At 38.4% G+C, this 22,425-nt stretch overlaps 1 protein-coding gene and 1 long non-coding RNA gene across 2 annotated transcripts in view; one reads left to right on the top strand and one right to left on the bottom strand.

The window, feature by feature from the left end:
• kalrna (kalirin RhoGEF kinase a) overlaps positions 1-22,425 on the top strand; it is a 705,069-nt gene that overhangs the window by 427,505 nt on the left and 255,139 nt on the right. Inside the window, exons 24-29 of the mRNA XM_059966562.1 lie at positions 1,351-1,417; positions 6,784-6,893; positions 14,040-14,109; positions 14,941-15,030; positions 16,915-17,007; positions 19,813-19,924. Of these exons, the coding sequence (XP_059822545.1) occupies positions 1,351-1,417; positions 6,784-6,893; positions 14,040-14,109; positions 14,941-15,030; positions 16,915-17,007; positions 19,813-19,924 (542 nt within the window). The remainder of the gene's footprint in view (positions 1-1,350; positions 1,418-6,783; positions 6,894-14,039; positions 14,110-14,940; positions 15,031-16,914; positions 17,008-19,812; positions 19,925-22,425) is intronic.
• LOC132392549 (uncharacterized) lies at positions 1,187-21,566 on the bottom strand. The gene is made up of 3 exons (XR_009511578.1): positions 20,826-21,566; positions 12,819-12,920; positions 1,187-1,923 (listed from the first exon to the last, which is right to left on the bottom strand). It is a non-coding gene; the product is annotated as an uncharacterized LOC132392549 (long non-coding RNA).

The raw sequence follows: 22,425 nt of genomic DNA on the forward strand, positions 1-22,425 counted from the left end.
GCTACTGTGTATTTCCAGTAAATAATTTTGCTTTTGGTTTTGTTTAGGGTTCATGAAAGTTCTTCAACTCCTCCCATTCTATCTGTTTATTCCAGTATTCATAAATCAATTCTATACTTTTGAAGATGATTTCATTTTCAGTTCAGACCACATTTACTTCAGAGACTGCATTATTGATGAGCGTGATATATTATACACTTCAAACATGGTTGAGGAAAAAAAGTAGATGCTAAAAATCTAAAATAAAAACCGAGAATGCTGGAAACACTCAGTTAGTCAGGCAGCATCTGCAGCTGGGGGGGGGGGGTGGAATCAGAGTTAATGTTTCAGGTTGAAAGCTGCATCACTGCTTGGAACATAGAGAAAACAACTTTCATTTTAATCATCCTAGTGGTGGCATTATCATTCAATTTTGAAGACTTAGGGTTGGCAAAGTGAAATTGGCATTAACAATGTTCAGAATCTTAACTTATGATTGTTTTGAGATATGTTCTGTGGTTCCAAGTTCCATCATTGAGATAGAATAGAACACTGAAGCACTGCATACGTGCTTACAAATGGGTATATAAAATTTTAAATCCATCTTGTTCGAAATAAGTAATATGTTTCACTGATGCCATTTGTAATATTCCTCACCTGGTCAAAATCACCAACAGCAACTCAATGAATTTTTTATCACATTACTGTTAAAGAAGCTTGGAGGGTACAAAATGGCTGCTGCAGATACCAGTGTTGATCACCATGAAACAGCCTTGGGAATATATAGAGCAATATTTAACTGCAATTGTTAATTACTCAGTGTAAAGCTGCAAAGAGTTAACCTTTAGAAGTGCTGTTTTGCACCAGCAATTTTCTATTATCACCACACACCGGCAGTAGTTCATCGTAAAGATAGTCAGCCAGAGCAAAGTAACTTTGCAGATATTTGTTCTTAGTGGTGACAAAGAAGTTCAGAAGCAAATTGGACTTGGTTACTCTGTTCTGTTCTGTGAAAAAGGAATGGATGAGAATTGGAATTTACTTTGAATTTGATCTGGGGCCCAAGCTGCAGTAAAAATTGCACGAGCATTGAAAAGTGGTTCAAACCAAGTTATTTTTTATATCACTAAATAGAAAATCTCCCATGAATCAATTTTCTTTTTAAATTATTGCTTTAAAATAGCCCTGATATAAAATTTTGGTGTAGGTTAATAAAATAATGTGCAGATAATATGTGGAATAATTTTCCTATCTTCCAAAGCATTAACAAAATTTGTCATTTTTAGATTAAAATGAAGATTTGTTTCAATGTCTAATTGTGTAAACTGTTATTGTACTTCATACAAAATTTTCTTCCCACTTTCATTTCAGATTTATAATGGCTGAGCTCCTGCAGACTGAAAAAGCATACGTTCGAGATTTGCACGAGTGTCTTGAGGTATGCTGTTCACTTTGTTCTTAAAGGCCATAAGTATATATTTGATCTAATGGCCAAATATTTTACACAAATTGATTTGAATTATCTAGCTAAATAATGTGTGCATATTCTGTGATGAATATATATCTTTTAAACTTTGAATTTCACTTAATAGAAATGAAAAATTGACAATATAGGTTGAATTGGATTTTGGAAGGGTATAATGTAGTAAAGAGACTCTTTAGGTTTAATTTCAGATGAAGTAGAAATCTATGATGATGCTAAGATGCTATGATACATCCTAGGATGCGTTGGGACTCGGCCTCAGTGATGTAACATGGGGCCATCAGGTGTTTCAGATCTTTCAACATCAGACACTCTCGCTCAGGAGATCCAGCCAGGGTTGATCAGGGCCTGGTTTGTGTCCCAGCACCATTGGTCCACGGGTCACACCTCTTGATCCATAGCCATCTGGAGGTTGGCTCAGCAATCTCCGTGATGGTCCTGATGCTCTTTTCTTTGCAGCCCTGTAATGGCAAGGAGAGAATAGGTTCTGTTCAGTGAGCTGGCAAAAAACACCTCTACAACCCACTTCAATAGGCTCACACCGTGCCCTCCACCCCGTCTCTGGCACTGGTCTACCAGCTCCTGGTTTTTGGCTTTCTTACATTCAAACACCTCCTCAATCCGATCTTCCCGTCTTCCCAAGGAACTGTCAGTTTTACTGTGACTACCTGCTTCGAGATTTTAAACACAATTTTAAAATGAGACACTGTGGTGAACTACATATACCTGTCTGGACACACCCCCTGCTGACTGCTCCTGTGGCTCCTCCCACAGACCCCTGTATAAAGGTGATGGAGGTCTGAGCCCGGCCTCTCAGTCTCCAGGATGTAGTATGGTGGTCAACCACTGCTTGTTCCTTCTTCCAGTCAATAAAAGCCGATACCTCGCTTTTATGTCTCAGAGTGAGTTATTGATGGTGCATCGGACACAAGGCAAAAATGAATACTTAGGTGAGGGGTGCCTTGCTTTTTGGATCTCCTAACCAATTTGAAAATGCTGCAATGTGCAGGATTTTCTCATTTAGGTAATAATGACCATAATATATTTTAAGTAATGATAGAACAGAATATAAGAATGATAAAAACTAGATTACTAGCTTGGACAAAGGCTGAATTTCTGTTTGCAAATTGCAATGGTAAAATGGGTAACAGTATTTGGAATATCAATTAGATAATTTGAAACAATTTTCTGCAGAGCACAGGAAAAATATAAACACGAGAAAATTTGTAGATTCTGGAAATCCAGAGCAACAAAATGCTGAAGGAACTCAGCAGGTCATGTATATATATGGAAAAGACTAAACAGTCAGTATTTTGGGCCAAGACACTTCTTCAGGACAGGAGAAGTATATTTTACTACAATCATAGAAACAGCTAAACACTCATCGAAGAATAAAAATGCAAGGGGACTTTGGAAGGCAAAGAAAGAGCATGTGATATGGGCAAACATGGATTATTGGAGCCTTAAAACTGGTCGACGGGTCTCACCCACTGTGGTTGGCAGCTCATCAGAGAGAAAGGAAATTCTGATCCCAAATTTCTGCTGCCTTGTGGCTATACCAACTCATTGGGAAGGCTTTGGAGTAAACCCTGAGGGAAACATCCAGAGCAGGAGTCCCTAAGCCTCTGGGTAACTGCTGAGTTCAATGCTGACTGGCAACTCCTGCGATGCTGCTGGTACCAAACTGTATCGATCTCTGCCGTTCCTTTGGGTTCATCAGTTGCATGGAGAGGGGGTTCTTGCTACATGGGCAACAGATTACTCTCCATATTGTACTACCCTGGCTTGCATATCTAGGCAGCTAGGATGGTCCATGGTCGACCTTGACCAACGGAAGCCTAAGGAAACACCCACCCTTCAAGCCTACTCTGCTATTCAGTGTGATTATGGTTGATCTGCCTGTGCCTCATCTCTTCTTGTGTGCCAGTTCCCAAAGCTATTATTTCCTGATCTTTCAAAAATGTATCCTCTTTAACTACTCCTAATGAACTAGACTCCACAACTCTGAGAGAGGAAATTACAGAGATTCACCACTCTCTTAAAGAAGTTCTTACACTCTAATGTTTTAAATGACTGCCCCCAAATCTTGCACTTAGTATCCTAATAATGAAAGATCTCCATGTCTATCCTATATGGGATCTTTTATATTTAAGTAAGTTCACCCCTAATTATTCTGAATTCCAGAGAATATAGAACTAATTTCTTTAGTACTTGTGATCGGACAATCTTCTCATCCCAGGATCTAGTCTAGGAAATCTCTTTTGGACTGATCCAATTCCATTAATTTGTTTTGTAAATAAGAAGACCTAAACTCTGGAGCAACACACACAAAATGCTGGAAGAATCCTGCAGATCAGGCAACATATGTTGAAATGAATAAACAGTCGATGTTTCGGGCTAAGGCCCTTCTTCAGGACTAAAAAGGAAAGGGAAAGAGACCAGAATAAAAAGGTGGGGGGAGGGGAAGGAGGACAGCTGGAAGATGACAAGTGAAGCCAGGTGGGTTAGAAAGATAAAGGGCTGGAGAGGATGGAATCTGATAGGAGAGGAGAGTGGACCACAGGAGAAAGGGAAGGACAAGGGGATCCAGGGGGAGGTGAGAAGAGGTAGGAAAGCCAGAATGGGGAACAAAAGAAGAAGGGATGTGGAGGGTTTTTTTTAACTGGAAGAGGAAATTAATATTCATACCATCAGGTTGGTTGCTACCCAGACAGAATTTCAGATATTGCTCCTCCACCCTGAGGGTGACCTCATCTTGGCCACGGACCCACATGTTGGAACGAGAAGGGGAATCAGAATTAAAATGTTTGACTACTGGGAAGTTCTGCTTTTGCCGGATGGAGCGGAGGTGTTCGTTGAAGCGGTCCCTCAATTTACGACAGGTCTCACCAATACAGAGGGCACCACACCGGGAACACCAGACACAATAGACGACCCCGGCAGACTTGCAGGTGAAATGTTGCCTCACCTGGAAGGAAACTCTGGATGAGGCTTTACCGGCATCCTGCACAATTGTAACAATGGGTCCCTGTTTCTAAACAACAACCCCCTTTGAATAAAAGTCAACAAGTCATTTGCCTTCCTAATTACTTGCAGCACCTGCCTGCTAACCTTTGTGTACAAGAACACCAAAATACCTCTGTATTTTGCTCGCCTGCGATCTTTCTCCATTCACTAACTTCACATCCCACCTATGGAAGTGCATAACCTCACAGTTTCCGTATTAAACTCAATTCACCAAGTTTTGTCTATTCACTCAACCCATGTATATCCAGTTGAAAAGATCTAATAACCCCATCACAACCCTTCCCAGATACTGTCATGCCATCGGAAGAGATAGATGCATTCTATCCTTCTACGTCACTAATCTATATTGTACTTAGTCAAGGGAGAATTCTGGATTCAGTGAATCAGTGCTATTCACACAATTTTCAAATCTGCAGGTGATCGTTGGGTGGAGGGGATAGGAGGTACAGTTAAATCTGTGAGGGACTGAGACAGATTAAATGAGCACATTAATTAACATAGAATAGTGAAATAATTAGCAGTTAAGATTAACCACAGGCAGCAGTTTATCACAAGAATAGAGCAATCACAGAGTGCATGGAAGATGCACGCACAAAAAGGAAGGAGCAGCATATTGATTTTGGGTCACAAATGCATCAATTACTATAATTCATGTTACAAGTTAGCAGATCTATAAAGAAAGCAAGAAAAACAAGTAATGAGCTTGCTTTCTAATGAGATAGAATTGAAAAGTAGGCTGGTAATGCTAAAAATGACTGAAACCTTGGTTCAACCATATTTTGAGGACTGTAGATAAAAGAAGGTGGAAAGATAACCAAATGAAAGTATTTAAAATGATTTAATGTATACAGAGAGGATGTAGCTAATGGATCCAAATGTGTTGTTTCTCTTAAACCAATTCTGTAATTTATCTATACATTTTCTTCTTTGACCTCTAATAACTAATGTATTTTCAAAGATGCACTAATGTAGTTATTAAGATTCAAAAGATATACTGAATCAAAATCTTCAAACCATTAACCTGTTGCAAGTGCTAATAATAGAACTATAAATCTATAAAGCAGATGTATTGTTTCCAGCATGACTGCCTAGAACTACTCATGTGTAAACAGAATAAAGTTTTCCACTCTCAGAATCATTCCAGTTTATTGGCAGCAGTTTGACCTTCTTTGCATTGGCAGAGACAAAATCACTTAAATCATACAGTGCTAGGTTATGGATTTAAAACTAGCTGAATTTAATCATTCTTTAGCTCTTAGTTGTTCATATTTATTGTACCTTTAATGTACTTTCCCTACATAACTAATGTTTGCAACAGCTTCTTTGTGAAATGATTCCAGAAAACAGCAGCAAACTTGAGAAAGCAGTATGGGGTCCTGCACAGGTTCCTTTCTCAGTTTGCTTCAGTCCAATATTTAAAAATGAGAACAATAACGCAAAGAAATAATTTGTTGAATCACCCTTTCAATAATTTATTGCTAATCCATCTTATGCTGTTCTCTTGCTCCCACACCTCCTAAGAAGGGAAGTAGATAAACTTGACTAATGTTTCAGTGTGTGTAGCTGTGGAAGCTATGGAATTTAGTAAGGAAGGCTAATCCCAAGATTCAAATTCATTTATTATCAAAGCATACAAACCCAAATCTTTTTCAAAAGCAAACACGAGGAAATCCGTAGATGCTGGAAATTCAAGCAACACACACAAAATGCTGGTGGAACACAACAGGCCAAGCAGCATCTATAAGGAGAAGCACAGTCGACATTTCGGGCCGAGACCCTTTGCAGGATGGGTCTCGGCCCGAAACGTCAACTGTGCTTCTCCTTATAGATGCTGCCTGGCCAGTTGTGTTCCACCAGCATTTTGTGTGTGTAACCCCAAATCTTTCCTACCTCCGTGCAAGCTTTCTCACTCATTTCAGCAAATTTTGTGAAATATTGTGTAGAATTTGCACAAAGAGTTGAAACCAGACTTAGAATGGTGCATCATAAATGTATAATTGTATTTCTGTAATATTCATATTTCATGATGAAAAAAAATCAACCTGAGTAAAAGTCTACTTGGTTTTGGATGTTATTTTTGAAAAAGTGTTTAAATGGGATAACAACATGTGCAAGAAACTAATTGATTTAAGTGGGAACATGAGCTGAATCTTTTTTAAAAAACCAGCATTATCAAAAGGCACTGCACTGACACTCATATGCAAACATGTGTATGCTGAATTCTATAATCTGAAGTAAATTCACAATATCAAGTGTGCAAATATTTATCTGTATTTCTTCTTATTACATTTCAGAGCTATTTCTGGGAAATGACCAGTGGAGTGGAAGAAATCCCACCGGGTATTATTAATAAGGAACATATTATATTTGGAAATATTCAGGAGATCTATGACTTCCATAACAAGTAAGTGTTGAATAGCCATTCAGACTTGACCAATAGCTCACAGAAAACTCTCCCTACTTCTTTGCGTTGGATGCTGTGGAGCTTAGGATGTTGTCTCTTGTTGCTTTCATACTTGATTGAGTTTGTTAAACCAATAACCTGCTGATGAATGGAAAGACAGGTTCACTGTACACTAGAGTGAAATTAGGACAAAATCAGCAATTGTATGGACAGTGAAAGATAGAATGAATTTGTTTATGTCAAATTGTGACTGACTAACTTGATTGAGTTTTGTGATGAGTAATAGTCAAGGGCATGATAAAAATATATTTTATATATAAAGTATTATAATTATAATTATATAATATATCTTTACTTTGTGCAAGCTTCTGGTAAGAGTGCGTAACATACCTACCATCAGGATTGAAGGACATGGAATAAAAAGATCTATTATGGCAGGACAAAAAATCTTTCTAAATAACAGGAAACGAGTGTTTTACAGACTGGGGTGAAGTTATCAGTGGATGCTCCAGGACCCGATGCTAGGACCACAGCTTTTCCTAATATACATTAATGATTTTGTCCTAGTTACAGGGTATAGCTTCCAAATATGATGTAGTGAATCATGAGGAGGATAATAATAAATGTCTGAGCAGATGGGGCTTGTCAGCCATGTTTGACAGCTCATCAAGGAGATGGAAAACTCTGCTCTCAAACCTCCACTAATTTGGAGTTATACCTACTCATGGGGAAAGCTTCAGGAGTAAACCCCGAGGAAAAATCCAGAGCTGGAATCCCTAAGACAAGCCTATGTTGAGTTCAACACTGACTGGCTGCTCCTGAGACACTGCTGATGCTAAACTGTATCGGTCTCTGCTGTTCCTTTAGATCCGTCAGCTGTATGAAGAAGGGGAGTCCGTTACGTGAGCAACAGCTTGTGCTCCATATCGAACTGCCCTGGCTTGTCTATCACATAGCCTGCTAGGACACAATACCCATGGTACCTCAACCAATGGAGGGCCTAAAGCTGGTAGAAATAATGGATTGATGGCATGTGAAATTTAATGTGAGAAATGTGAGGTGTTAAATTTTGCAAAGAAGTGTATACAATTCATTGAAAGTACGATGGCAGATTGGAAAGGTTGTAATAGAAATATTAATAGGATGTAAATAAAGACACAAAAGACTGAGATGCTGAAATCTTGACCAAAAAAAAATCAAACTGCAGGAAGAGTTTGGTGGGTTCAGTAGCAGCTGTAGTGTGGGTAAAGGGGGTGTGGGGCTGGTGGGGGCAAAGGAATTGCAGATATTTGGGATCTTGAAGCAGAGTCTTGACATGAAACATTGACAATTCCTTTCCCTCTACAGATGGGTTCCTCCAGCTGATATTGACTTGTTCACAGATATGACACAATATTTTATGCAGTTCTTGGCCTGAGCCTTGAGAGAATACACTGAAGTTTAAGAAGAGATTTACTAAACATACCAATTATATGAATTGATTGGAAAAGCAAGAGGACAGGATGGATGCACCTAAGATCTGGAAGGGGAGAGAGGACATAGAAATTGGCAGTTCCCAATGGCAGCTGGACCAAGACTGTGGGACATAGAATGAATGCAATAGATAAAAGGACCAACAGCGACACAAGAAATAAATATCTTCTACACAGCAAGTAGTCAGAGTCAGATTCAGATTTGTGAATTTAGATTCTAATTTATTTATCACAAGAACAGTATATCAAAACACAATGAAGTGCATCATTTGTGTTAACAACCAACTCATATAGAGATGCGCTGGGAGGCAGCTCGTATGTGTCTTCCAGGCCTTCAATCTCCAGTCTATAGATTTTGGCTGTTGGGCTTCAAATTCCAGACTTCTGTTCGATCTTTGGGCTTCAATCTTCAGGATCGATCCCCGGACTAGCCAATCTCCCAGGTCGAACTCTAGGTTCCCTGACTAACCTGCCCTCATGCCTCATTGCTCGATCCAAGACCCACAAACCTGGGACAGCCCAACACCTATGGATATCCTTTGTTATATGTCCAAGTCACTGACCCTCAAGCATGGAACAGAGGCTGAGACTGTGGATGTCCTTTGTCCACTTTGCTGGCCTTCAAATATAGATTGGAGGCCTAACCTCTCACTCCTGCACATCCCTGTCACTAATCCCTAACTCCCTTCTCTGTTCCCAAAACCATGCTTACAAACTTAAAATCTGAAACATAATCTCAACGGCGACCACAGGCAGCTGGGCACCATCTTAAATACCCAATTATTATCAGTCTTAGAGTCACAATTCATGTTCAGAGTTAACAGTGGAGACAAGTTCTGTTACAGGGTTCAGAGAGACTAGGATAAATGTCTGAAAGGAAAGACCTGCAGGGCTGTGGTGAGAGAGCAGAGTTGCGACTGGTTAGATTGCTCTTCCATTCAGCTGATGTGAACCTTTATGGTCCGACTCTTATTGTTCCATTCCATAACCAATATGAGCTTTTCTGTTCAAAATTCCAAGTACCTTTATTATCAAAATATGTATACATTATACAACCTGTTTGTCTTCTTGAGGGCAGCCATAAAACAATGAAACCCAAATGTGCCCATAAAAAAAGAAAAGACCATCAATCATCCAGAGTGCACATAGATAAAAAGAATTCGTGCAAATAATAAAAGTAAGCAAATAGCATTCAGAATGAAAGTCAGTCCATAGACATGAAGCCCAGAACAGGCCTCAGGCTCAGCCTCAGTTCAGCGCAGAGCCAAGTAAACATCACGAAGCCCATTGACATGAAGCCCAGAGCAGGATACATCCTTAGCCTTATAGAAATACATCTACTTCCACTTCTGTGGTAGAAGTTCATATATTCCTGCCTGCTTACAACACAGAAAATGCTGGAAAATTCTGAGTCTGCAACCCTTTTTCAGAATTGGATGTCACAGACCCCAAGCTGTTGCCATTTCCACAGAAGCAGACCAAATTGCTGAGTTTTTCATTCCCAGTATCTATGTTTTGTTTTTCAAATGTATGCCTCCCTAGTAGGTCAGTTAAAAAGGGAGTTTGTTTGGAAGAAATATTCGGTGTCAGCTATTTCTGTGACTCATCTAAAAAGTCAAACTTTGAGCTAACCTCTATGGTTTAGTCTGCTGTTACTCTGTGCTCCTTTCTATATTTGAAATCATTAAAATTTTCCACATATTTTAAACAAACACCCTATCACTCTTCTGAGCTGAACTTTAGCATTTATTCCAGAACCAGCCCAGAGCAGGATACATCCTTAGCCTTGTAGAAATATATCTACTTCCACTTCTGTGGTAGAAGTTCATATATACCTGCCTACTTACAACACAGAAAATTCCACAGTCACCGAACTGGCCTCAAGTCTTAGCAAATTTATCTTGAAAGAAGCTTGGCTATGCAAACTTGAATTGTGCTCTGTTGCAAACAAGGGAAAATCTGCAGATGCTGGAAATCTGAGCAACACACACAAAATGATGGAACTCAGCAGGTCAGGCAGCATCTGTGGAAAAATGTACAGCTGATGTCTCGACCTGAAATGTTGACTGTACTTTATTCCATCGATGCTGTTTGGCATGCTGAGTTCCTCTGGCATTTTTTGCTTTGTCACCTGATTTTCACCAGGGTAATGGAACAGTCACTGTAATTAGCCTCATAACTTCGAGTGAGAGAATGGAAATTGACCAATACTCAGTCCCTTGACTCATGAAAGTAATCCCAGTAAATCATAGCAACAAGAACCCCACTGAAAATGATATGAACCCTGTAGAATTTTCTCTATTTCTGCATAAATATAGCCTAAATTTGATCAGATCTTTACGTAAGTCCTAAAACTAGATAAAGAGAACCTAATTAAATAAATAGCAGAAAAAATTATACTTGTTCATTTATTTATTGAGAAAAATGCTCCAATATTATACATATTTGTTGGAAAAAGTAGGTGAACCTCTGGGGTAATGCTTTCTACAAAAGCTTTTTGGAGTCAGGTATTCCAATCAATGAGATGAGATTGTAGGCGTGGGTTGTAGAGGTGCCCTGCCCATAAAACAGACAAAGTCAGGTTACTGACAGAGCCTGTTCTTCTCAAGAAAGATCTGTTTATGTTCACCATGCCTCAATCAAAACAACTTTCAGAGCCCCTTAGAAGAAGTTTAGAGATGCATGAAGCTAGAAACGGCTACAAAAGCATTTCCAAAGACCTGAGTCTTCATCAGTCCACAATAAGAGAAATTGTCTACAAATGGAGGAAGCTCAGTCCTGTTGCTACTCTCCCCAGGAGTGGATGTGCTGCCAAGATCACCCCAAAAGCACAATGTGCAATGCTGAAGGAGGTGAAAAAGAACCAAGGGTACAGCGAAAGACCAGCAGAAATCTCTAGAACTTGCTAAAGTGTCAGTTCATGTGTCCACTATAACAAAAACACTGAACAAGAGTAGTGTTCATGGAAGGACACCACGGAGGAAACCACTGCTCTTCAACAAAAAAATATTGCTGCACATCTCAACTTTACAGAAGACCACATGGATGTTCTATATTTCTGGAACAATGTTCTGTGGACAGATGAGGCAAAAATTTAACTTTTAGGCAGAAATGCGTACCACTATGTTTGGAGGGAAAAGGGAACTGCACACCAACACAGAAACCTCATCCCAATTGTGAAGCATGTTGGAAGGAGCATCATGGTTTGGGGATGCTTAGCTGCCTCAGGGCCTGGAGCTCTTGCAATCATTGAGGGAACAATGAAGTCAAAATTGTATCAAGACATTTTACAGGAGAGTGTCAGGTTAACAGTCCATCACCTTAATAGAAGTTGAATAATGCAACAAGACAATGATCCAAAAGACAAAATAAATCAACAACAGAATGGTTTAAAAGGAAAAAAAAATGAGTTTTAGAATGGCCGAGTCAAACTCCTGACCTTGATCTATAGAAATGTTATGGAAGGACCTGAAGCAAGAAGTTCATTCAAGGAAGTCCACCAACATCCCAGATTTGAAGCAGTTTTGTAAGGAGAAATGGCCTAAAATTCCTCCAAGCCAATGTGCAGGACTGATCAACGGTTACCAGAAACGTCGTGTTGAAGTAATTACTGTACAAGGGGATAACAGCAGTTCCTGAAAGCAAAGGTTCACCTATTTTTCCAACAGTACATGTAATATTGGATAATTTTTCTCAATAAATAAATGAACAAGTATAATGTTTTCATGTTATTTATTTTATAGGGTTCTCTTTATCTAGTTTTAGAACTGGAGTGAAGATCTGATCACAGTTTTACATCATATTTATGAAGAAATAGAGAAAATTTTACAAGGTTCACAAACTTTCCAGCCCAACTGTGCAGAATCTTTAATATTCTTATACTATCTGGAGATTCAGTTTCTTGCAAACATTTACAGGGAAATAAAGAGATATCATACGAAAAACTATAGGTAAACAAAAACTGGCAATCAATGTGTAAAAGAAGACAAATTGTGCATGTAAAAAACGACACTGAGAACATGAGCTATAAAGAATCCTTGGAAGTGGATCTGTAGGTCATAGAATCATTCAGAGTTTTGGTGAGTAAAGTTATCCATGCCAGTTCAGGAGCATGGATGGCTGTAGGATAATAACAGTTCCTAAATCTGGTAGTGTGGGATCTATGTCTGAAAGCCACCCTTAGGAGTGTCCATGACATGGCCAGGGAAATAAGTCCATTACTTTATTTGGCATAGTTCTAGCGTGCAAAGACCAATCCCAGTGCTTTCAGGGCCAGGTGGATGATGGGAAATAATAATCAAAATAATCTGAAAGGCCACACAGCAGTTCAATAGGAATTGTTGTTGGTGGTGGGAAAGAACTTTGGAGTCATAACTTTATAATATAGTGACAATGGAGCAAATTTGTATTTTGTTGCTTCACAATCATGCAAATGAAATCCTTTTAAATTTACCTTTCAGAAGACAGGCTCCAGTGGTGTTCTTAAAGATAACTGATTTAGTTGCTCAGTGCTTAGAGAAACTGTCATCCAGTGTTGGTTAAATCACAAAGACACCTAAAACAAGCATTAAGCACCCAGTTTATATATGCAATGGATTTAAAACCAAATAAAAACAGATTTATCCATGGGATGCCTGTGGAAAAATCTTGGTCAATATAGAAAGCTGAACATGACAAGTGCTGTGTGAGGAGATGTATTATGCTGAGGCCTTTAATGCCAGAATTATTCTGATAAAATAGGCACAATGTAATCTACTTTAGGGACATGTGTTTCCATTTACAGAGAAGTAATTTTTAAACTTATAAGTAGTATTGCTGTTTCCAAGTTTACATAAAAGCTAATCTGCTTGATCCAATTTCTCTTGCAATTCATAATAAGATTTGTGCTTAAAGGTTGTGTGATAACCTTGGAAACTCCCTTTCAGTTCCAATAAACTGGCTTCTTGAAAATGCCAATTAATCAAGGTTTAAAGATCTTTTGGTTCCTTGAGGTCATCAGAGCTGGGGAGGTAGTGGGAATAAGCTCCTACTGCCTATTAAATGCTTCCAATGGCCTACATTTCAAATTGTTTCGAACACCTAAGTCCAACTCTTGGCCTTCATTTGTGGCTTAGCTACTAAGTCTGGCAGAACTGTTTCTATTGACAGGAGAAGGGGCAAAGGCGAATTACTGGCACCTTAAAACCAATCACTTTGGGCAGCCAAGTTTGGCAGCTCATCTAGAAGAAGGAAAACTCTGATCTCAAACCTCCACTGCCTTACGGCTACACCCATTCATGGGCAAGGCTTCCCAAGTAAACTCTGAGGGAAGAATCCAGTGCTGGACTCACTAAGACCTTGACCGTCAATTCCTATGACACTGCTGGTGCAAACTGTACCGGTCTCTGCCATTCCTTTGGGTTTGTCAGCTGCACGGAGAGGGGGAGATGGCTGCATGGGCAATGGCTTGCTCTCCATAGCCTACTATCCTGGCTTTCGTATCATGAAGAAACCTAGGACCCAACATCCATGGCCGACCTCGACCAGTGGAGGGCCTGATAAATCTTTTGTACAATAGTCACACCGACAAGATACGTTAGTACTCTAAAATTATAAACAAACAGGACAGAAGCAGAACAACAGAGCAATGCAGCAATATACTATGTATATAATTCATACTGTGTATTTATTTCAGTACCTTTCTGAAAGAACTGGAGAAGTATGAACAGTTGCCAGAAGACGTAGGCCATTGTTTTGTCACGTGGGTGAGTGATACATTTTTGCCTCGTCATCAAAAATACAAGTTAATTTATCTCAGGCAGCTTTTGACATTTGAAGGAATGTAGTGTTAACTCTGATTTCAATTTCACTGATTAGAAGACTCCAGAAGTGGTTCAAAGACATTCAGCTCATATAATTCATATGGATGATTATTTTTGTCTCAACCATAGGATTTCTACAAATATTGTTTTTTTAATATAAAAGCTTTCAGATGCTTCCAGGAGGTTCAGACATTTGAGACTATTGTTCATCAATGGTAACAAATTAACAACAAGCATTTGGTCTCCATTTATGAAAATTAGTGGCCAATACCGTTTTTCATAAATTATGCTGAAATGCCAAAAGAAATAGAGATTGCTTTCATAGGATGCCTTGCTTCTGTTGTCAGATGCCTTAAAATAGAAAAAAAAAGTTGTTTGATTTCAATGACAGTACAAATTCACAATAGACCATTTGAAAGTCCAGGTCTGATAAATAGAATGGGATTCTAATAATTTTGCAGATTGCATCTTGCGCTTATCTTTAAGTTGTTCTATTTTTTTGAAATTATCATTACTTGACATTGGCCTAGGTCCAGAAACAAGTAAAACTTTAGGATTGCTATTGAGTGATGATGCTTTGGCAATCACACGATGATTGCAACTTTCACAAATTAGCAGGATTTAAATGAATCACATTTGTAGCCAGTGATGGGCAAATTAAGTAAAAGTTAAATTGATTTGTCTTTCTCGCAACACAGAAACTACAAAAGCCTTACTGTTATATTTTTTTTTCTTACTGGGATCTAACTTATTGTTTGTTTTCTCTCTGCACAGGCAGACAAATTCCAAATGTATGTCACATACTGCAAAAATAAACCTGACTCCAGCCAGTTGATTTTAGAGCATGCAGGGACATTTTTTGATGTAAGTAGATGTACTGTCTGCTCTTGTATTTGTTTGCAAATAAAAAAGATAAATCTTGTGGAGTTAAATATTCTGCAAAAGGTTAAATAGTGAAGTCAATGGTCATTTATGTTTTAATTATCATGTATTATCTAAGAAAGATTTTATTCAAACATCTATTAAGAATTCAAAATGCAGAAATGTTTATGAATGTTCATAAGATAGCTCCCTCTCAGCACATACATGGTAGAACTTCACAGTTTTGAATCACTTTTCTTGTTTCAGTTCAAGTGAAAATAAAGTGAAAAGTTAAGCATTTGTGTTTGCATTTTATAAGATTTTGCCAATTCTTGTACTTAACTGTTTCTGCAATTTCTGCTTCAATCCCCTTCCCATTTATCAGAAATACTAAAGTTTAAAAATATTCCCGCACATTGAAGTTAATTCACAAAGTGTTTGCTCTGTGGAAGTGTCACCTGAAGCATTTTGTCCATTTTAGGAAACAAAATAAAAAGCTAAAATTTCCATGCAATTTGTAATGTGTTTTATTTTGGATGTATTTCAATTGTCTCAATTATTTTCATTTGATACCAGTCTGTCTCCATGAAAAAGACATGTTACATTTTATATATCCCCTGAAGTTTCTTTGCATCGACAGCAGAACTCATACTACCACTTAGCACTAGATTATCTGCAAACCAGATATATTAAGCATGATCCTTTCATCCAAGTTAATGATATTAATTGTAAAATGCTGAGACCAGGTACTTTATCTGTGACAGTGATTTTACAACTGTTGAAATCTGGTAATGTATTTATTGTTTTAGTTTAAAAAAAATAAATGCTACCTTTAAAATTAACAGTCAGAGAAAAAAAGTTTATATTTTGACTCTTTAATAAAGCTTTACTGATTTTAAAGCTTCTGGCCTATAAATTCTCTGATGTGTGAAATTGTCACATTGAATAAGTGCAAACCTGCATGCACTGTACGCATAGGAACTGGGATTTTCAGGCCTAGAGTCATAGAAAACTACAGCACGGAAACAAGCCGTTTGGCCCATCTAGTCTGTGCTGAACAATTTAAACTGCCTAGTCCTGAACCTGGACCATTGCTCTCCATACCCCTCCCATCCTTGTACCTATTCACCTTCTCTTAAGAGCTGATATCCGAATTACATCCACCACTTGCTCTGGCAGATTGTTTCACACATTCATACCCTCTGAGTGCAGAGGGTAGGGAAAGTGAGCCTAGTTCAAGTTAACATGCACAAAGCAAGACCTTAAATTATGGGTCACTTTAGGCAGGTTTTCCAATATGGGAAAGAAGTGGCCAAAGACAATGCGTGCTTCAGGCAGCCATCTTTCCTTTGGAGGTACACAACTGGGTTGAGGATGGTGGTGGTTGGGACCGTCAGTATAAACAAGAGAAAATGAAAAGAAGCTTCCCTTAAATAAAGATGATTCTGAAATCATCCTGAAAGAATAAAGGGACTTTTCACTGTCAGCCATTCAGCTGCTGCCCTGGTAGATGCAAGCCCTTGAAGAAACACAAGAGCAGGTTTATACACAGTGCGTGAAGCCTAATATTTCACAGGTGATTGGACCATTCATAACTTACATGTTTATATCAGAAAATTGCATTGCATTCCAATTAATGTGTTGATCGGCATCTGTAAAAGGATGGTTGTATACTGAACACGCAATTTCCAGAAGTGTATTTCATGGTTGGTTTTAGGTTAATTCCATTGCATACAACTTAACAATGTACTTCTTGGCCACAGTCTCCCTTTGATTGTTTGCTTGAGTTCAAAAAAAAGCATATTTTATATAACAAATTGATACATTTGTTCAGCAACTTAAATTTAATATTTGGAGTCATTCTAGTCTTTAATATATTCTTTGCAGGAAATTCAACAAAGACACGGTCTGGCCAATTCAATCTCATCCTACCTGATTAAACCTGTTCAAAGAATCACAAAGTACCAGCTCCTACTGAAGGTATGAAAAGTTCTCTATGTTTCCCTCAAGCTCTAACTCTCAAAGTCACCAGAAACAAGAGAAAATGTGCAGATGCTGAAAATCCAAGCAATATACACAAAATGCAGGAGGAACTCAGCAAGCCAGGAAGCAACTATGGAAAAAAAGTACAGTTGACGTTTCAGGCTGAAGACATTCCTGTATTAAAATTTTTTTTAATGTATATTTTTATAGATCCAGATCTCACAGTGCAGCTGCACTATGTTATTAGGCATTACATAGCCTGTTTTGTGCTTTTATTTAGTATTGTATGGCATCCTGCTCTCCCTGTCTTTTCAGCCTATCCATGTACCAAACTGACAATGTTCTGAAATAACTTTAAGACTTTAATAATGCCACTGACACTTCAACAACCTCTTCCTCAATGTCAGCAAAACCAAAGAGCTGATTACTGATTACAGGAAGAAGGAATCAAAGTTCCATGAGTCAGTCCTCATTAGGGGATTGCAGGTGGAGAGCATTGCAATTGTTTGATTAAGCATTCTCTGTTGTTTACGTAATCTATTACGATTTGTATGTAAAAGTATGTGAATGGCATACGTCATTATGTCACCGCATCATATGTGTGCACCTCACTAAAAGTAACAATCAAACATACACGAGTTATCCCCAGCTCCATATTTTTCTTTCAATTAGTTTTACGATTTGGAGTTACAAAGTATAACAGAGAGCTTCAGTAATTTAAAATGCTTAGCATTATCATACCAGAGTATATGTCTTGGGTCCAGCATGTATGTAGAAACGTAGAAACATAGAAAACCTACAGCACAATACAGGCCCTTCGGCCCACAAAGTTGTGCCGAACATGTCCCTACCTTAGAAATTACTAGGTTTATCTATAGCCCTCAATTTTTCTAAGTTCCATGTACCCATCCAGGAGTCTCTTAAAAGACCCTATCGTTTCCGCCTCCACCACCGTTGCCGGCAGCCCATTCCACGCTCTCACCACTCTCTGCGTAAAAAACTTACCCCTGACCTGTACCTACTTCCAAGCACCTTAAAACTATGCCCTCTCCTGCTAGCCATTTCAGCCCTGGGAAAAAGCCTCTGACTATCCACACAGTCAATGCCTCTCATCATCTTGTACACCTCTGTCAGGTCACATCTCATCCTCCGTTGCTTCAAGGAGAAAAGGCCGAGTTCACTCAACCTATTCTCATAAGGCATGCTCCCCAATCCAGGCAACATCCTTGTAAATCTCCTCTGCACCCTTTCTATGGTTTCCACATCCTTCCTGTAGTGAAACAATCAGAATTGAGCACAGTACTCCAAGTGGGGTCTGACCAGGGTCCTGTATAGCTGCAACATTACGTCTTGGCTCTTAAACTCAATCCTACGATTGACAAAGGCTAATGCACCGTGTGCCTTCTTAACCACACAGTCAACCTGCATAGCAGCTTTGAGTGTCCTATGGACTCGGACCCCAAGATCCCTCTGATCCTCTACACTGCTATGAGTCTTACCATTAATACTATATTGTGCCATCATATTTGACCTACCAAAATGAACCACCTCACATTTATCTGGGTTGAACTCCATCTGCCATTAGAAAGAAGGCACAGCAATGCCTCTACTTTCTTAGGAGTTTGTGCAGATTTGGCATGGCATCTAAGTCTTTAACAAACTTCTGTAGATGCACAGTGGAGAGTATCCTGACTGCTTGCATCATGGCTTGGTGTAGAAACAACAATGCCCAAGAACAGAAAAGCCTACAAAAAGTTGTGGAATCATCCCAGTCAATCACAGGAAAAGCATTCCCTGCCGGTGGGGTCATCTACAAAGAGCGCTACCACAAGAAAGCAGCATCCATCATCAAGGACCCCCACCATTCAGGCCATGCTCTCTTCTCCCTGCTGCCATCAGGAAGAAGGTACAGAGGCCTTAGGTCCCACATCACCAGGCTCAGGAACAGTTACTATTCTTCAATCATCAAGCTCCTGAATCACTCATCTCAGTTCCAACTTGATTCCACAACCAATGGATTCACATTCAAGGGTTCTACAACTCGTGTTGACAGCATTGTTTATTTATTATTATTAATTTTGTATTTCCACAGGCTGTCTTGAACATCGGTTGTTTGTCAGTTTCATATAGTTTCAATAACCAGGGTCTCGATGGAAGTCATAGGAAAATAGACTTAACTTCCAAGAGAACAAGAAAAATACCAAAGTTCAGTGCAGCCTGGAAAGAAATTGACTAAAGTGTAGGGGAACCCCAACTCTGGCAGGGTAGCACAATGCTTTACAGTACTAACAACCCAGGATCAATTCCCGTCACTGCCTATAGGGACTTTGTACATTCCTCCTGTGACCCCATGGGTTTTCTCCAGGTGCCCTGGTTTCCTTCCCAGAGTTAAATCAGGGTTGCTGCGCAGCGTGGCTTGAAAGGCCAGAACACATTTTCTGTGTTGTATCTCAATGAATAAATTAAACTGGAAATGGAAAAGATGTACATTCTTGCAGGACATAGGATTCAATAATTACTGTCCATTCCCAATTCATGTTATAATCTGGGATAAGCAGTAAATGAGAACTGATGTACTGCGCCTTTCACATAAATTTTAAAAATAAACTTGACTGCTAAGTATTAACTCATTTTCCTCTGTAATGTTTAGGAGTTTACTGATTTTGGTTAAGTTTATTGAAACATTTGTAATGTAATTACTTGGAATGAATTGAATGTGAAGGGACTGTTTTGGATATGAAGTCATTAAATGCTGAATTGTTTTTAATTTGATTTGTAGCTTTCTAATATTTCTGTCAATAGGAACTTTTAACCTGCTGTGAAGAAGGCAAAGGGGAATTAAAAGATGGTCTCGAAGTAATGCTAAGCGTACCCAAGAAAGCTAATGATGCAATGCATGTCAGCATGTTGGAAGGTAAAAAAAAAATCAAAGACTTTGTACTAGTTCCCAAACAACTGAGGCACATTACATACTTGGTTACCATTAACAATTTGTATTTATGCAGAGCCTTTTGACTTGTGTTCTTTCTTCAGGTCAGCAAATTATCTTGTAATTTTATAGCCCATCTACCGCAGTAATATGATTTTGGTTTGAGCCATAGTCTTGATATAAGCTATCAGGCTTATCCACTTAACTGGAGGTAGTCTCCACCTCTGGTTTCACTGCATGTTCAGAATTGCATGGTACACGTTAATCAAAATTTCATTGGTGCAATAAAGAGAATCATGTTTTGTTAAATACAGTAGCTACCTTTAATTCTGAACATGATTTATTATTGTATTTCATTAATAGGGCAAGTTGAAGCAAATGACTTTGATTAATATCCTTGGAAGTTTGAGTAAAATTAATGAGGCACCAGGTGAGGTGCTTAATGACTTCACATTTCAACTAACAATTGTAATTAAATGTTCTTCCAGTTAATCTTTATGATAGCAACATTAAGACACTCATCTATCTAAAAACTGAAATATATAACAACATGTTTTTACCAATGACTAAAATGTTGGAATATACTCTAAAAATGACATAAACAATATGCATTTAGATATGTAAATATACAGTCCTGTAAAAGTCTTAGACACATGTATAACAATTCTGTAAACTGAAGATGCTTTCTAAGATAATGAAATGAAAAGTTTCTAAATACTAAAGTATTACTACAAAGAACAGTAAACAGTAAAAAAATAAATCTAATCAATATTTGATGTGACTACCCTTTGCCTTTAAAACTCCATCAGTTCTCTTAGGTAAGCTGTCATGCAGTTTTATAAGAAAATCAGCTGGTAGGTTGTCCCAAACATCTTGGTGAACTTACCACAGTTCTTCTGCAGACTTTGGCTGTTTTGCTTGCTTCTATCTCTCCAGGTGGTCCCAGGCAGCCTGGATGATCAGATCAGGCCTCTGTGGAGACCCTACCTTCTGAAATCTAGGGTGCCACAGACTTTTGCACAGTTCTATATGTGGCAAAGTCTCTGCAAAACACTTAAACTGTTCCCCTCAAAGAGGATTGGTCACTGCTTCAATCCCTGTTCTATCTCTGTTTCAGCAGATCTTAAGATGCAGCCATACTGTATGTTGCATTGACAACATTTCAAATCTGTCACACTTTGGCTGCTGTTTTTCTATTTAACTAATTCCTGGTCTTATGACACCCAGGATTAAACCAATACTTCACAAACCCAAACTTTCAATTAATCTTACTGTCAATCTTCATTCAGGATTAATTTTCTTTGCAGAAAATATGCTTATTCAAGTCAATTTGGAGACGACAACTTGGCAATATATTAACATATGACAAACATTTTTGTTCATGAAAAACATTTTTAAAGTTTAAAATAATTCTCTGATTGCTGCTGGGATTTAGAATTATGCGTGATGACTATAAAATAAAACATTATTCTGAAAATATCTATCCAAATTCAGGCAGCTACTTTTTATGTAACATACCAGGATCATTTTAACTGGTTCCTATCACAATCAGTAATGTTGAAAACTATCATGCGGGTGAAAGTAGTTGATTTTGTTTTTGTTGGCATGAGATAACTTTGAATTGCTGTTTGTCATGACACTGCAGCTTTCCGAAATGTTCATTTCAAACACATGGTGACCAGCATTTATTTCATCACCTAAGTGCTGAGCTCAAAGCAAAATATAAAATGTAGCTCAAATATTATCAATAGGTTTCTTACATTTTACCCTTTTTCTAGTAAGTTTCCTTTTTATCAAGAGATAACAACAAATCCATGATCATCTTGATATTGATTGAATGTACAAATACAGAGGATATAAACTGGTTCAGTTTCTACCCAGACGAACCTATCATAGGATTATAATTCACTAATTAGAATCATTCTGCTCCTTTTTGGCCGGAGAATAGAATCGGTGAGAGTAGAGGAGTTGCGTCACAGCTGCCTGGTCGACATTATAAAAACATCCCTTGGCAACTCATTTTCAGTTAAGATTGAAAGGGCACATTGACCTTAGAATGAAAGGATAAATAGTCATAGTCATAGCATTTCCATCAACACTTGTATTTTCAAAGACTATTAAGTGTCTGCCCTTTAAATATTAACCAGACTTTTCCTTCTGCAGTTCGAAACCAGTGGTGATGCAAGATTTTCTCCTACTCTTTTTATCATTCCCAGCAATATCATTTCTTGCTTTTTCTACTTGGTTTCGTTCCTCTCCTTCATTTCCTAAAACCTGGGTTTGTTCCACCCCTCTCCTAAATAGCAATTCCATTACAGTATATGGAAATTTAAAAAGTTATAGTTGTGTTTTAAACTGCTGCAGCAGTGTCTGATCCAATTTGCACAAGTGACACTGGATAGCAATTGGGAGTGGAAACGTTAACCAAAGTAGAATGGCCTTATGACATCCCCACAGAGACAGCTAGAACATCACTGGTGGGAAAA

The sequence above is a fragment of the Hypanus sabinus genome, chromosome 4 (assembly GCF_030144855.1).
Source record: "Hypanus sabinus isolate sHypSab1 chromosome 4, sHypSab1.hap1, whole genome shotgun sequence".
In the NCBI taxonomy this organism is placed as follows: Eukaryota; Metazoa; Chordata; class Chondrichthyes; order Myliobatiformes; family Dasyatidae; genus Hypanus; species Hypanus sabinus.